The following is a 17,639-nucleotide window of genomic DNA, read 5'->3' as shown; positions in this document are numbered from 1 at the left end:
CATTTCATTTATCCCAAATTACCAAGTTTTTTTCCTGAAACTAGCCAAAAATAAAATTGATGTAATTCACACAATAGTTTACATTAAAAAAGTAAACCAGCCCACAAAACCTGAAAAAGAGCAAAAGAACATTAAGGAAGGACTAGACCCTACCAGATGTTAAAGAATATTATAATGTCTCTATAATTAAAACAGTGGGGAATTTATACATGAACAGACCTTTGTGAACCAAATAAAACAATTAAAATAGAAATTTATAAAATTTAATACATGATCCAGACAGTACCACAAATTGATGAGGGAAGTATGGAATTTATTCAATATAATAAATGATGTTGATACAACTGAACTGCCATTTAGAAACAACAAGATTAGACTTATACCTCATACTGTATACCGTGTTAAAGTCCAAAATGATCAGTTGTGGTCAAGATGGAGGTGTAGGTGAACACACTTCACCTCCACACATAACTACAACAAAAATTACAACTAGACAAAATAAATGTCACCCAGATTCATCAGAGAATTGAGCTGTATGGAAGTTCAACCACCAAGAATTTAAATAAGCCACATTCATCCAAAGGAGTAAAAGGGGCAGAGACACAGAGAGGCAGCAGAGTGGATGGTCCCACATTCATGTGTGGTAGATAAAAATTGGGAGGGATACCTTAGGAGCAAAGGATAACTCAGGAGTCAGTGATCACAGCCCCATACCAGACTACACAGCCCAGAGTTCCAGCGCCAGGAAAATAAGTCTCCATAACTTCTGGCTGTAAAAACCAGTGGGGATTGAAGTGATGGAAGAAACTGCAGGTTTCTCAGGAGATTCCTCTTAAAGGACCCACACAGGTCTCAGGACTTACAGAGACCCACCCCTTCTAACCTGTGAAATAATAAATGTGTATTGTTTGAAGCTGCTAAGTTTGTGATTATTTGTTTTGGAGCAACTGATAAACTAACACAATGTCCTCTTATTGATGCATTTAGAAATATTTAAGAATCAAATAATCTTATATTCATTTTATATTCATCTTAAAATATATCAGAAGAAAGAAAAAGGGAATGCAAATAGATTTTTTTTAAGTCAGGCAAAAATGTTGATAGTTGTGGAAGGTGAGAATATTAGTATTCATTTTTCTCTATTGCTGGGGATGCTTGGAAATGTTCATTAAAAGGTTTTTTCAAAAAATGAATTAGTGAAGTAATGATGACAGCAAACACACTGTTCTTGGGAGTTTAGCTGTACAGGGAAACAGATAAATAGGACATGTGAGATTAAGGCAAAGTTTTTAAAAACTAATGAAAGTTGGTCTAATCAGCGTTGAATTAGGGCAGGAGTAGGAACCAAATGGTGGATAATGTAGGAAAGAAGAGATAACTGAATGAAGAAATATGGAATAGGATCCAAAGTATAAGGGAAAGAACTAATCCAAAATGATCTCTCTCATTTTAACAAAAAGATGGAGAAAATTAGACACAGACAAATTTTATAATCCTTAGTGTAACCTGGGCATATAATGACATCACTTTCATTGACAAAAAAACTTACATTAGTAAAATCTAAAATTGGTCATATTTCTAATATACTCTAGTCACATAGAAAATATGGATGGATGTATTAAGATATGGACTCTAAATTTGGCTCTAATGTTTACATAATAAATGACCCTGATTAAGCTACTACACTCTTACTGGCCTAAGTTTCTACATTTCAAAATTACTACCTACACTACACTCTTAAGAGTCCTCATTGAAAATTACAGATGTCAATGGCCTAGCAAACAGTAGGCATCTGCTTATCAACACCCAGAGCAAAACTCAAGTCACCTTATTATTACCAAGCATTTGAAATGTTTGAGCCTGAAGCAATCATCTCCAAGGATTCAAAGCACTTTGGGATCACATACTCATGTGTACACACTCCACACAAATAAAATACACAACCAGTGGGAAAAAGAAAATGGCAACAAAATAAACAAACATTGCCATATAGAATGGTAAGACAGGAAGCTCTCACTAGCCAAAAATCAAAAAGCTGGCTGATGTGGTTTGGGGTCTCCAAAAATCAGAAAAATCTGCCAAGACAGTCATATAAAAATAGTCCTCATTTACTGAATATCTCGGAGGGCTTGAATAATAATCTTCTCTGAAAATAAACAACCAACCCTTAAGAATATATTTCAAAAGTAAAAATTGCCCTTTTCTACCTAAAGCAAAGACCATTAAAGTTGGACATGATCTGGAAAAGGTTGCTTAACATGCACATTCTTCAAACCTCAGACAAAATAACAATATATGCCCAGGGGAATTAGAGAGATTTAAGATATCAAACTCTTTCCAAGCACCCTCAAAGACTTCATTTATATGTAATTAATTATATGAAAATAATCACGATCACCTTCTTACTAAGCCAAGTTCTCAAAATATCTTTGTTAGTCAAATTATCTTAATTTGAGTTACTATATGTATAATGGGAGGTGGGGGAGTACATTTATTTAAAAAACTATTCTGTAATATCAACATCTTGCTATTACCCTGTGCCAAAAAGGCCTTAATTAAGCATCTAATCCTCTCATTTTGTATGAAAATAAAAGGCTACAGAAACTTAATGACTGATCCAAAATTACCAATTAATTGGTGGCAGAACTGAGTTAGAGCCCAAGTCTCCTTGCCCTTGTTCATTGTTCTCCCTATACTACACTGTTTTGATTTTTTGATATTTTCCTTTGTATCGAACCTATCCCCCACAGCTTAATGCAATAACTTAAACTGTACCTATGGAGAGAGGACAAACGATTATTAATTAATCCAAAGCTGTTCATTTTGTGAGAATTCTCCCCTTATCTTCTTAACAGATATTTTCAACCAAAGCCTTAAGTCCTATGGCACAGCATTTTTCAGTGTTCCTCAAAGATACTCCAAAGGAACTACATGCATTTAACTAACTCTTAAAACTATTTAAAAAATTCGGAAGTATTACAGACCATATAGTACCATAATGGATATCACCTGCCACCAAAAAAACACACCTTTTTACCTTGTTTTTGTGCTAGCTTTGGAGTAAAGTTTCTTCTGACATCTCTGTATCAATATGAACTTTTCAAAATATGTCACTGATTTATTTGGCTGTAATTGTATGCTGGTCTTTAAAAAATTAAGTTTTACATATGTCTGTTCACGTAAAATTCACAATTCACAACCATAATAGTTGGATAAGGCCCAGGATGTTTGGTTTTAATATTCTCCTCAAAGATTAATAAGATATGTCATATGGCAAGTCACATTACAGATCATTGTAGCATAGAATATAAATTTGAAGTGCTTTACTGACTTTTTAAATTATTACATGGAATGTGCAATTTGATGATAGAACTTTGAAAACAAGGTTATTACAGATAATCAATTTTTCTTAATCAACTTTCAGACAACTCCCACTTATGTACCTTATACACTTATTGCTCTCAGCCTTTCCTTTACCAAATTCAGAATGTTCATCAGTTGATAAACCAATAGTTTAAGCTACTGGGTCAGCCAAGATCCTACATGCCAACATGCCCCACATGCCAGCCAACATTATGTTTCCAAAGCACTGGAATCTTTATAGTTCAGTGTCCATTTTTTAGAATCTTTAAAATATTTTATCACAGTTTTATTATTTTATAAGAATGAATGGAAAAGGAAAATTTAAAAGCCTGATGGTAATATTAATTTGACTGATACAATATTGGGTATCATCAGGTGATCCAAAAGAAGAGAACTTCAGACACTAAGTAGTCTTAACCAGCTTAAATATAAATGAAACGCTAAGAAAACTGTTAAAAGATCACATCAGAAGCTAAAGTATAGGTGTGCCAACTAGGGATTTGTTCATTCTCACCTCTAAATTAATCTTTTTTGTCTACTCTTTTGAAAATGAATTTGGGCTCTTTAAGTATTTTTCCTTTGCCAGCTGGCACAAGCTAAGCTTTGTCAGTAGAGGGGGCAGGAGAGTCACCTCCGGAAATAAGGGGTGTTTTTGCTCCCTTGTTCAGATATGCTTGCCCAGAACACTCCTGCACTACAGATGCTTCTGCAGCATCCTGCTCTTGCAGCACGTACAGCTTCCTCAAAGTGTCCATGTGAGCAACTTTCCTAGCACCAGGCTTCTACATCAGAATGTATAATACTCATGGGTATATTTTCAGTCCCTTCATATTTAGCATGCCTTTTCAAATTAATGTCTTCAATCTTTCTTCAGCTCAGAGAAATTTTCCTCTATTTTTTTATTTCTGCCTTCTCTATTTTTTCCAACATCTTTCTAGGCCTACTATTAGGTAAAAAGTGCAGGGGTGTTATATATTGTTGCACAGCTTGCACTTTGCACAGGAAGAATCCACTGAGTAAAAGCTGAAATTCAACCTGTGTCCCACTTAACCAAGTCCTACATCATGGTCAAAAAGCATCATCTGTTCATTAAGCCATATGTCATGAAAATGAGAAAGTGGACCTTCTGAATCAAGGCTAGCTACCATGTTCTAAATCTTTCACTAATATTTTCCTTACCTTTTTCTATGTGTATGTATGTAACTATAGGAAAACTAGAGGTAATATGTGCATAACTAGAGAAAAATTTTTGTTTTTGTGAAACTTCATCATAAATCTAGCATTTGATGCGTAGGCCCAAAAAATACATTATTTTATGACCTAGGGGCACCAGGATTTTTAAAAGCTCCCCAAATTATCTGAATGTGCAAATAAGACTGAGATCTACTGCTGTCACTTAATGGTACTCAAGCTTTTCTGCTCAAATACTCCCTGAAATAATTTTGCAAATCTATGCATATTCTCCACATTTTTAAAAAGGCAAGCAAAAATATCCATCTTAAAATGTAAAAGTTGTATTCTTGTGTATTCTAAATATTGTCATTTCTAATAAAGCTGCTGTATATGTTCTTTCAAAAGTATCAATAGAATAAAAATACCATCATCTATTTTTAAGGCCCTTCCTATATGTTCAAAAATTTATATTATTCTTGTTTTTCCTTAAACTTACTCCACAGAATTTTAACTAATTTAATATTCTTTTATGCTGAAGGGTCTTTTCTTTTTCACTCTATATGACTTTTCTGGGAAAACAAGAAGAGTAGAACTTAAACTTTTTTTTGTTTTTAACCATAAGATTCTAGGCAATTAAAAATTTTCTTCCAGATACTATTATCAATATCCTAAGTACACTGTTGACCAAAACAATATAAATATATATAACAAACTTTGACCGATAATAATTATAAAGTGATATTAGAATGATTCTCAGAGATGTGGGCAAAACTTTTTTTGAAGTAATTTCATATATATAGATGAATATCACTGCTATCATAATGGGGTCAGCCTGAAATCTATACCGATCTCATTTTTATAAATGTATACATTGAAAACCTTAATCTCATAAATAAATACATGGAAGGAATTTCTGTTAGTACTGTTCCTTAATTTTTTGGCTACCTTCTGAATTATATGCAAAAAATAACATCAGCTATTACTAAAAATTATTTTTTATGATCTTTCAACAGACAAGTTGATTACGCCCTCCTTTTGTCTGAAAGAAAGAAAGAACTGAGAACCATCTATTGTGAAAAAGGAGTTTTCTTTTTTTAGACATTCCCTTTCTCAACTTCAATACCAACTTTCAGATTTGTCCCTTTGTGCTGGTAGTTTTTACCCCCCCCCCCATAGAACAGATGATGACCACAAAGGACTCTTGCAATCATGAAACAGAAAGTATTAAAATGGCCAGAAGCCTTTGATGTGCAGATAAATCACCTGAGGTTCTTGTTAAAAATCCACATTATGACTCAGTAAATCTGGGGTGGGTCTGAGAGTCTGCATTTTTTTTTTTTAATCCTCACCCAAGGGCATGCTTACAGGTTTCAGAAAGAGAGAAACACCGATGTAAGGGAGAAACATCACCTGGTTACCTCTCGCACACGCCCCAGCTGGGATGGAACCCACAACGGAAGTATGTGCCCTGACTGGGAATCAAACCGGAGACCTTTCAGTTTATGGGACAACGCTCCAACCAACTGAGCCACACCAGCCAGGGCTGAGGTTCTGCACTTCTAATAAGCACCTAGTAATGACAGTGTTGCTGGTAAGTGGACCACACTTCTGAGGAGAAAGGCCCTAAACCACAGGCAAGTTCCCAAACAAATCAATGTTTAGGAGTGATTACACAAGAATAACAAGATACAGTAAACTGAATCCCTTATAAACTATTTTTGCCTATATACTTCTTGGAAAGTCTATACATGTACTCCCAGGGATAAGTATGCCCCAATTTGAAGATTTCTAATCAAAATGAGCCAGTAAAAATTCAAAGTACTGGCTCTTAAGAGTGTTTAAATTTTTAAATTCTAAACGACAGACTTTATTCATATCTCTTCTCTATTTAAAATCCTTTCATGGCTCCTCACTTCCCAAAAAATAAATTCAAACTTGCTAATAATGCAGGGCATTAAGATCCTTTATAATTTGTTTATGATCAAACAAGCAAATCATACATACACACACGCCTCTATTTTTTTTCTTGTTTAAAAGTAACATTTATTGGTTAAAATGAAATAAAATTTAAAACCTTGGGCAACACCAAACAAAAAGCCATTAAAAGAATAAAAATTGACACAATAACTACAACCCAGAGATAATCACTATTAAGACTTTCGTAAATTTTCTTGCAGTTTTTCCGTATGCACAAGCATCCAAATGGGGAGAGGGGAGAAAAAGAGACATTTTAAAAATGACTAGGATTAAACCATTTAATCAGGGTGGTGGTTTTTTTGTCCTGTGGTTTCTTCTTAATATGCCATTATATCTGAAGCATTTTCTCTACAGCACTTAAAAATATTCTAAAACTTACCATTTTAATAGCAGCCTAACAGCCCATCATAATTCAACAATACCCCCAAAACAACTGTTCCATTATGTCCAGTAAATCTCAAAACAACACATCTCTGTCAATATTTGCTAAAGGATTAACTTGCAATCCATGTAATATATTTTACATAATATAAAAATAAGCACTGCCCTAACTGCTCTGAAAAAAACAAACAAACAAACAAAAAAACACAGGTTAGAGTACCATAACATTTTTTCAAAATATCTTACTTAATTTCCTTAAAGGAATGAAATAAAATTCAAAGAATTTTGCTTTCATTACACTTAAACATTTTGCACAAAGAGTGGAAAGTCTCCTAAATGCATTTGTGATAAGTGGATGCTTATTTCTAACACGTGTAATAATAAAGGAAGTATAAACAAATAGAAGAGTTCACTGACAAATATGGGCAGATTAAATATTAATTGTGCAGAGGTGAAGATGGCAAGTGACCCTGGAACATTAACACCAGCTGTGTTCAGTAAATAGTAGTACCTTTTGTAACATTGTAAAACTATGAAATAAATCTGAACAAAACTAAAAAGACTTACTTAAAGTATTAGTAAGTGGTGAATTTGGAGAAGTATGGGCAGGAATACCAGTCCACATATGTAAAGTCTAAGGAAGAAGTACCTGACCAATGACACAAGCTGTATCAAGTGCCTTGTATATAACTACCTGGGAAATGTCTACCTCCAATTATCACCCTGATTCCGATATGCTATACTAACCAAACAAGTTCCAAATGTTAACACACTTTTCTAACTAGGAGTTGCTGAATATGCACAAGGGTATGGATAAATTCCTATATGCAAAAAAAAAAAAAAAAAATTGAAGAATGGTAAAATAAATTAGATCTTGAATACAAAGGAAGGTATATAGCTCATTTAACTCTTCAAAAAAGTCTCTCCTCTAGCCCTAACCAACAAGCTCCATCCTCCGAATCTCACTTATAAATTTCCATAGCATTTTACTGCTTTTATTACTCATCTGGACTTAGCTTTTGCTACCTTCTCAATTGGATTATTATATGTATCAACAGTTCATCACCAGAAATTCTTTCTTACACATTCATATAGGTCTGCCTATGATCCAGGAGTTAACAGGCACCCAATAATTTGTTTATGATGAAAATGGCCAAATATGTGAAAAGCCACAACTGCAACTTGAATATACCACAATGTAAGTAAAAATACAGATTAAAACCAAACTTTTTCTTTAACCTGTTACCCACAGTAGCATTTTAGGTTGTAGAAAATGAAGACTGATAGATGTAAAAGACTTAAACCTTCAGACCTAGAGCTATGAATTTTCTGATCAGCTGAAATTCTCTTAAGTTCTAGAAGAAACTAGGCTTATTCTATCAACCTGGGAGTTATTTTCTGCTCTTTTAAAACCTATGCCTCAGTTTCTTTAAGGAAAAAATTTATAAGCAACGTAAATTTCATAAATATCTTCCATTCAGAATTTCAAATGTAAACAAACTATATAAATTTTAAGGAAAAAAATACCATTTTTCGACTAACATCCCCAACACAAACTGCTCAGTAAAATATGTGTGAACCTACATGTGTATATATACATACACACACACACACAATGATACCCTAAAGGATATGTTAAAAGGTAAAGACATGGAACTGTGGTAGGCCGTTAAACAGACATGAGCAGAGCAAGGAACCATCAGCCAGGTATAGAAAGTCACTGGGGCAGAAAGCCCAGGAACCTAGCAAAGGGCAAAAGAGGATTAGGACCTCACCCCCAGGGCAACCTTCCCTCTCCCACAGCATATCACTGGTCGAGTGGTTTAGCCCTGACCTTTCATATCATTGGTCATGTGGTTCAGCTCCTCACCTGACCTTTCCTCCTGGGGCATGTTGCTAGTCATGTGGGTTAGAGGGGAAGTTAAGAGACGACCAGAGAATACAGACAGCCCTTAAGCATTAAGCACCCAGGACAAGGAAGTCCCATATCAAATATTAATACATCTAGGTTCAGTTGTGTTTCAGCTCCAGGCCCAGAAAAGCAGCAAAGCCAGACAAGGGACACCATGGCTGACCGTAGGACCAGCTGCAACAACTAGTGTTACCCTTTGCCCTGATGCCAACCAATCAGTAGAGACCATGATCCTGAAAGGGCAGCCTTGGGAAGCTAATGAATATTTTACTGGGATTCTCTCCTGAGACCTCCAGATAAATATCCTTAAAACAGAGGACCCAGTGTGGCTCTCTCTATGGAGCATGCCCATGTCTTTCCCTCCTCCCTCCCCCTGGACATGTTTCCCTTGCCTCTCTTTCTCCTAAGCTCCAAGGCCCCTTCTTTTGCCTCTGTAACTTGTTTCCTGAAGCCCATTTCTTCCATGGCTCATTTCTTTTACCTCTATGCCTTCCTAAATAAACTTTCTCTAATAGTTTGAGTCTGGGCTGCAAATTCTTTCGTAACCAGAACTCAAGTACTGAAGCTGCTGAACTGAGGTCCCATCTGACTCTACCAGGCTAACATCTAGTGCTATTTTTGCCACCATCAACAGAACCAATCCATATACACGTATTCTAAAGAAAAATAAATAAATAAAGATAAAGGACTAGCTAAACTGTCACAAAGTTCTCAGAGCAATGGACTTGAAGTCGAGCAATTTGCTACTTAATTCCAGATGGTCACTTTCCTTACCTGGCTTCAATTCATGTGCATTAATCAGTTTGTTGACACTACTTCAATAACAAAAGAATTAACAGTCTGGCAATTCTTCAAACCATTAAACACAGAGTTACCATAGGATCCAAAAACTCTATCCTCGGACATTTAGCCAAGAGAAATGCAAACATATAACCACACAAAAATTTGTAGACAAATGTTTATAGTAGCATTATTCATAATAGCCAAAAAGTGAATACAACCCAAATGCCCATCTACTAATGAACAAAATGTGGTATATAGATAAAATAGAGTATTAGCTGCTATAAAAAGGGTGTTGAACTCATACATGCAACAACATGAATGAGCCATGAAAACAGTATATTAAGTAAAAGAAGCCAATCACAAAAGACTACATATTATATTATTTCATTTATAGTAAGTGCTTAGAATAAACAAATCTATAGAGATAGAAAGTAGATCAGTGGTTTCTTAGGGATAGGAAATTAAGCAGATGGGGGGGCACAGTTTTCTTTTTGATATTATAAAAATGCTCTAAAACTGACTACAGTGAGGATCACACATATTCTGTGAGTATATTAAAAACCACTGAATTGTATGCTTTAAATACTTGAATTGTATGACGTGAATTACGAAAATGTTGTTATATAAAAGAGTCAATTAACAAATACTTATATTCAAAGAAGTGGAGGAAATTATCCCTATCCTAAAATTATTCAAAGTATTGGTATTATACTCTTCAAATAATTAAAAGCTACTAGGCAAATCTGTTTGTAATATACTGAGTTTTACAATTTTCAAGGTCTGAATAGAAACACTGCCTGTAAGAATTAAAAATAACTTCATAGGAAAAACTTTTTAAAACATCAAGATAGACAGAAGTTTTCTTCTGTTTCCAAGTCCTTCCAAACAGAATACTTCCCTTTGCCCCCAAAATAACCAACTTCATTTAAAATATTCTCATAAACTTCTGAAAACTATGAAAAACACAAAGATTTACAACACAGGTTTAAAACTTACTAATTATTTGATATTTTGAACATGCCCAAACTTCCATTTAAAAAAGAAAAGTAGTCAAAATGCCTAATTAATTCACTCATTTACTAATTTAACAAACATTATGCTGGACTACAATGACACAGGGGGAAATAATTCCATAGCCCCTGTGGCACCTGTGGTCTAGGTGGAGGGGGGATAGCTTTTAATCAAGTAATCATACACATGAATGTACACCTGTATGAAAGCATTTAACCCTTGGAACAGGGGAAGGGATACCAGACACACTGGAGGGACAGGCTAAGACAAGGTTTTCTGAAAAGTAACATTTTATTTGACAGCTGAAGAATAAGTAGAAGTTAGGCTTTATGGCTCTTCTGATCAAACCACTTAAATCAAAAGGGAAAGGAAAAAAGAGGGCAATGAAAAGCAGGGGTTAGGGGACATATCCAAGGATGCTTAAAATATTTGGTATTGCTATTTATACAAAACAGCATGCCTTAACAACAAATACATAGGTGATGATTATAATAAATATCAATCAGACCAAAGGAATGTAAGGAAATTTTAAAACTATTAAATCCTAACAACATTTACAAAGCAACAATTTATTAATACATTAGACCCAAGTACCTTCCTTCTAAATACTGTTGTAACATAAATATAATATTCCCATGAAAATTTTAGTAAAAAGGTAGATAATACAAAAATCCCATTAATAGGAAGGGAAAATAAGTGCATACTTTCCGAAAAGATTAAACTCTCAATTTTTGGACTTAATAAATGAGTCTCAAAGGCAACTTATAAACCAACAAAACCGAGAATTAAAATAAGATTTAAAATTTTATTTTAATTCTGTCAATAAGTACTTAAAACAATTGCTAACAAATAATGTTATGTTTACTCCATAATTCTTCTCAACAGATATTAGGAATAAGCAGGTAAAAGTATCAAAAGGCAAAACAAAGAAAAACACTGAGCAAAGAAATATGGGACTCAAGTGTTAGATTATTGCATTAATATAATCATGAGAAATTCATAATCTACAAGACATGGTAGTCTATTTCATAAGAACTAAACACAGTTTTCTGTGTCTTACTATGACAGAATAACCTGGAACAGAACAACATTCCCTCTTAGAACTAGACAGGCTGTACAACATAGAAGGTATCAGAGACTTTCTCAGAAGCTAAGACACAACGCCAAAAAACTCATTAAAGGGAGCTGCACATTCTTTGCAGCTTTCTCCCTCTGTTCATTCATCTATTTCTTTAATGGCACAGAGAAAGGGACTGAGAAACCAGGAAAGGACAGCCACTAAAGGGCAGAAAAGTCAGCAGCGCTTTTAGTAATTTCATGGAGCTAAGGAAACAAAATTTGGTAGCTGGATCTTGCCTAACATCCAGAACCTAAGAACTCAAGATTCCACAATGAATGGAGGCACAGAAGAACAAAGCTAACAACACTGTATTAATTTTCCTCTTGAGGCATTTGTGGATTCTTAAACTGCATAGTGCAAGAGGCTAAAAAAGCCAGAAGAAAGCAAATGAAAAGCAAAGAGAAGCTTTTAGGACTCCCATGCTGCTGGAGAGACAAAGGCAGGAGAGACCCATTAAAAATCCAGTTCTCAGCTGAGTTCCCTGCAGGGTTACCAAAACTGGATAAACTAGAGGTTTACAAAACCTAAATCCCAACCTCATGTCAGCTAGTTCTTGCCTATTAAAGTCATCTACCTCTCTTTCTATGCCTACCAGAAGATGATGATGATGATGATAATAATAATTACTAGACCAAACAAGATACTTAACTAAAAGGAAAAAGACAAGAGAAACAGACCTCCTGGTGATCCAGATATTGAAGTTTTCAGACACAAACTTTACTACCAGGGGTGTCCCAACTCATGGCTCAAGGCCACATGCGGCCCAGAATGACTATGAAAACAGCCCAACACAAAATCATAAGTTTACTTAAAACTTGTTTTGCCCATCAGTTTTCATCAGAGTTCGTGTATCTGATGTGTGACCCAAGACACCTCTTCCTCTTCCAGTGTGGTCCAGATGCCAAAAGGCTGAATACCCCTGCAAGTTTAAAGTAACTTGATTGATATGTTCAAGAAAATGTGTGACAATATGGAGAATTTCACCGGAGAATTAGAATCTGTTGTTAAACAGAGAGAATATGGGGGGAAAGGCTATCAACTAAAAATTCTAGCACTAAAAAACAGTATAACTGAAAAAAATAGATGGGATCAAAATCAGGCTGGGCAAAGCTGACTAAAGAATTAGTGAGCTGGAACACAGGCAACTAAAACCTATGCAGAATGGGATAAGGAAAGAAAAAAAAAAAGATAAAAAAGACAGAAAAGCCAAAGGGACAAATGGGGCATGACAAAATGTGTAATATAGATTTGTTTGGAGTCACAGAGGGAAGGAGTAAAAGAATGGGGCAGAAACAATACCTGAAGAATATCAAAATGTTTTCAGAACTGATAAAGAAGAGGAGTCATGCTACAAATACAAAGAACATCCCTGTGATCTTAGGAGGTAAGAGCTACATCTCTAAAATTAAAATGATTTTTGAGTGACTGAAAAACAGCAAATTCAGACCACAAGCAGCTGAAATGTAGCTTATCTACATCTAAAATATCACAAAGTCCCGGTATCGGGCCCAAAAATCATTTATTAAAAATCCACTACATTTATCAAAAAGTCAATGCAAATAATAGAACCATTTGCCTATCAGAAAAAAAAATATGTAATGTAAAACCTCACAGCATTTGGTCAAGAAAAAAAGTATTGCTCGGAGAAGAATCATAGGTTGATAAGTCACAAAGATCTAAGTCCTTTGTTGGCCAGAAAGTTCATTTGGTTTATTCCATGATATGGCTCTAGTAGCACTTAGTGTTTTTAACTTCATTTGAAACAAATTTGTTAGACTGTATTGTGACAGCTCTCATATCAGCATTCATTTTTTTCAAAAACTTATCAGAACTGGTGAATTTTTGTGTAGCCATTATAATACTGAAGATGGAAGAAAATACATGACATTTTCAGCATATTATGTTATTTTTATTATTTCAAGAAAGGTAAAAAACACAATTGAAACACAAAAAAAGATTTGTGCAGTGTATGGAGAAGATACTGTGACTTATCAAACGTGTCAAAAGTGAGCCCTGGCTGGCGTAGCTCAGTGGATTGAGCGCGGGCTGGGAACCAAAGTGTCCCAGGTTCGATTCCCAGCCAGGGTACATGCCTGGGTTGCAGGCCATAACCCCCAGCAACCGCACATTAAAGTTTCTCTGTCTCTCTCTCTCTATCTCCCTCCCTTCCCTCTCTAAAAATAAATAAATAAAATCTTAAAAAAAAAAACAACAAAAAAAAACGTGTCAAAAGTGGTTTGCGAAGTTTCGTTATGGAGATTTCTTGCTAGATCATGCTCCATGGTCTGGTAGGCCAATTGAAGTTGACAGCAATCAAATCAAGACATTAACTGAGAACAATCAACATTATATCACATGGAAGATGGCCAACATACTCAAAATATCCAAATCAATAAAGTTAGTGGTGAAAATTAAAAATGTATCTTTCATTTTACAGAAAAAAACATACAGACTTTTTAGCCAACCCATAGGCTCCAGCTCTGCGGCTTCGATCTCTAGTCCTCCATCCACCTCATGATATTTTTCTCTATCATGGCTATCTTGATGTTTCTAAAATTCCAAGATTACCAGACTGATGATAACATCATTTTCAGTGGCCAGTAAGGTTCCCAAACAAAGCCAGTGTCTAACGGCAGTTTAGGGAAAGGGAAAAAAAGGAAGGGAAAGAAAAAATATGGCAGTCCCCAATGCTCTGGGTTGTAGGAGCCTATGGGATTGTAAGGAATCCTCAAATTCATATGCATAAGACAACCATTGTCTACAGACCAAATAAATAATCTCACAATGTGTCCTATTTTTCAAATGAGATTCATAGAATCAAAATCCAGCTCTGGCTGGTATAGCTCAGTGGACTGAGCAGCGGCCTTCAAACCAAACAGTCTCTGATTCAATTTCCAGTCAGGGGCACATGCCTTGGTTGTGGGCCAGGTCCCCAGTTAGGGGCCTGTGAGAGGAAACCACACACTGATGTTTCTTTCCCTCTCTTTCTCTCTCCCTCTGTCTAAAAATAAATGTTAAAATAAATAAATAAATAAATATTCACTACTCTGTAAACAATTTCAACAAATGGTTTTTACTTTAATATTAGACCTACTTAGGAAGTACCTTACTTAACATGACTGTCAACACCAGTAATGATACAGCTGTAGCTGTTAGGATTTCAGGACAAAGGTAAGGGAAGTCGATCCCTTACACTTCCTGTCAAACAAAGCTATAACATCCTTACTTGCAAATTAATAGAAGTTCAGTACTAAAAGAGTTTTATTATTTAGGTATGGCACACACCAACCCAGCAGACACAAAACTGTTTAACTCAAGCTTTGTAATACTCAACTATATTCCTTCAAAGGAAAAAGCTCAGATTACTCTTCCATTATAATAGTTTAGTGCTTTAAAATAAAAGCTGTACTGCATAAGTCAATGGACTATCATAAGCACTAGACACTGTAAATGAAAGTGTTTGAAAGTTAAACATGCATTAGATACTAGTTTATGAATATATTTGAGAAAATTTAACAGATTTCTCCAATCTCAAACAGCTGCCTTCTAACCCCAAAATTAGTGCTCTGGGGCCACGATAATGAGACTTAAGTCAGAGTCAAGTAGCCATCCCACTAAATCATTTCCTACTTGAAATGTACTAGTAACTCAGATGGGACTTGTCATATCCAAGTCTCACTCCTACACTGGAAGTTTAAGGAGTGAAATCCTGGAAGTAGCCTAACTCAAGACCAGGAAAATGTCTCCAGTTAATAGATCAAACAATGCCACCCAATTCCCAACTGTCTGTGATCCTAACCTGGGTATAGAAAAATGATGATTATCTTTAGGTTCAAGAATTTGTTAGCCCTGAAAATGAGAAGTCGAGTACCTAGGACCACATTTCAACTCCAGCTGAGGGCTAGCATGTGTGCCTGGCTCACTCTCAAATTAAAAGTTCCAATCAGCATCAATCAGGTCACAGCCATGCAGCAGCCATCAATAGGACACACAGGCCAGATCAGACCACAGGTCACTTGGCCCCCTTCACTGAACCAGACCTACTGAAGGCCTGACTGCCAACCCTTGACCTGGTGAAGAGGACAATGGCCTGGCAGTCGAGTTAGAGTCTTCTAGCAACAGCTCCATTTTGAGTTTCTCAATAGATTTGACTACAGGAGACAAATTTGAAAAAATGTGAAGAATTGTTTAAATGCGGGTGGAAAACTCTGAATATGCTTCACATATCTAATTGCTCAATTTTTCAGTAACATAAAAATGTATTATTTGTAATTTGTTTTGTTCATAAAATCATTCTGTGTTAGTGAGATGATGGTCCAGGGGGACAACTGTCACTTTTCTTCAGGGTCTGCACAGTTCCCTAAATCAGTTTCTCCGAATTTAAAATTGGAAATTAGATCTGCTCCTCCTCTCAAAAATAAGTTAAAGATAACTAAACACTGTTTTAAAGTACTTTCGACACTTCCGATGGTTTGCTACAGAAAAACATGTAATATGTTATGTATTATTGACCACATGTGCAGCGATAGTAATGCAATGGAAGGCTTTTTAACATCTATATTGGAGATGGAGACCAAGCCAGTGCTGAGTTCATTCAAGTTAGACTTTTCTGTCTATATTTGATTTTCTGGGTTGAGAAATTACTCTGTGCCTATATAAATCCACGTACTGAGCCATAACATAATGGAACTCTTCAATAATGTCCCTGCTCGCCCACTCCCTATCTTTTTCGGAACTATCAGCCAGGGGGAAAAAAAAATGCGCCCTGCGAATCCTACAGTATCTCCCCACTTGCAAGAATTCGGATGGATTACACAACTTCTCAGCCTTCGTGCCTCTTACCAGTCTTTTGGCGCTGATCACTTCTAATGACCACCCCCTACCCCAAAAGTCCTTGTCTCAGCTTTACACTTTGTTCCAGCAGCAACTGACCGGACTATCTGTCCCCGTCTCCGGCCAGCTCGGGCGACTTTAGATATCTCCACCAGTTTGTCCATCGTCCGGACCTCCAAAGCTCCAACTGCTGCCCCACCTCCCTGAGCCGCCTGCCCCAAAACCCTCCTCAACCCCCAAACCCCGAACGCAGCATCACCGGCTCCCGGTGGAAGCGCCCCGAACCCGCCACATAACTCGCCCCTTCCCCCGCGACCTTGCTCTCCGCACTCTAAACCCTCCCTCAGTCAGGGCCCTACGACGCACTCGGTGGCTGGACTGGCTCTGGAGGCCGCGCGTCCCCTCACCAGGCCCCGCCTGGGCCTCTCGGCTCGGCGCCCTCCACTGCCCGCCTGGCGCGGCCGTGTTTACACCGAAGAGTAGGGCAGCACCAGCTTAAGGCCCGGCACTTACTCAGGAAGGTAGGTGGAGGAGAAGGAGCTCCACTTGTGTAGCGCATAGGGTAGAAGCCGGCACTCGGGCGCCGCAGCAACAGCCCCGCCAGCCGCCATCTTGTCAGCACCGTAGCGGCCACCACCGACCGCGGGCCGCACCAGAAGGAGGGGAGGGGCGTGGCTTGACCTTAAAGGGGCCGCGGCCCACCTCAGCCGTCTGCGACCTCGATCTCGCCGCACCGTTACTGCTGCCTGGAGGGCTTAGACGCGCGCGGGTCCACGATTTTCTCCGACTCCCCGACGCTGAACCCTCCTTAATGACTTACTGAAACGGGGACGGGAGTGTGAGCACCTGAGGGGCGCCCCGGTGGGGCTTGGAGCGAGTGGCGCCCCGGTGGGGCTTGGAGCGAGTGGCGCAAAGGACTTGTTTTACAAGCTGAGGTAAGGGTAAAGCCAAGAATATAATGATAAGAAATAAATGGTAACTATGGGCAAGGAAGGGAAGGAACAAGAGAAGACAAACTTGGAGAAGGGACTCCTTTGCGACTTCAGAAACCACTGCCCTCTCCGAGTTATAAAGCCTGTCAGGACA

At 37.1% G+C, this 17,639-nt stretch overlaps 1 protein-coding gene across 1 annotated transcript in view; it reads right to left on the bottom strand.

Annotated features, from left to right (window-relative positions):
• Positions 1 to 17,204, bottom strand: part of MKLN1 (muskelin 1) — a 188,616-nt gene extending 171,412 nt beyond the window's left edge. Inside the window, exon 1 of the mRNA XM_028525434.2 lies at positions 17,067 to 17,204. Coding sequence (XP_028381235.1) covers positions 17,067 to 17,164 — 98 coding nt within the window. The 5' untranslated portion in view covers positions 17,165 to 17,204. The remainder of the gene's footprint in view (positions 1 to 17,066) is intronic.
• Between the last annotated feature and the right edge of the window lie 435 nt (positions 17,205 to 17,639).

The sequence above is a fragment of the Phyllostomus discolor genome, chromosome 10 (assembly GCF_004126475.2).
Source record: "Phyllostomus discolor isolate MPI-MPIP mPhyDis1 chromosome 10, mPhyDis1.pri.v3, whole genome shotgun sequence".
NCBI lineage: Eukaryota > Metazoa > Chordata > Mammalia > Chiroptera > Phyllostomidae > Phyllostomus > Phyllostomus discolor.
The sequence above is the reverse complement of the archived record's forward strand: the minus strand, read 5'-3'. Positions and strand labels throughout refer to the sequence as shown.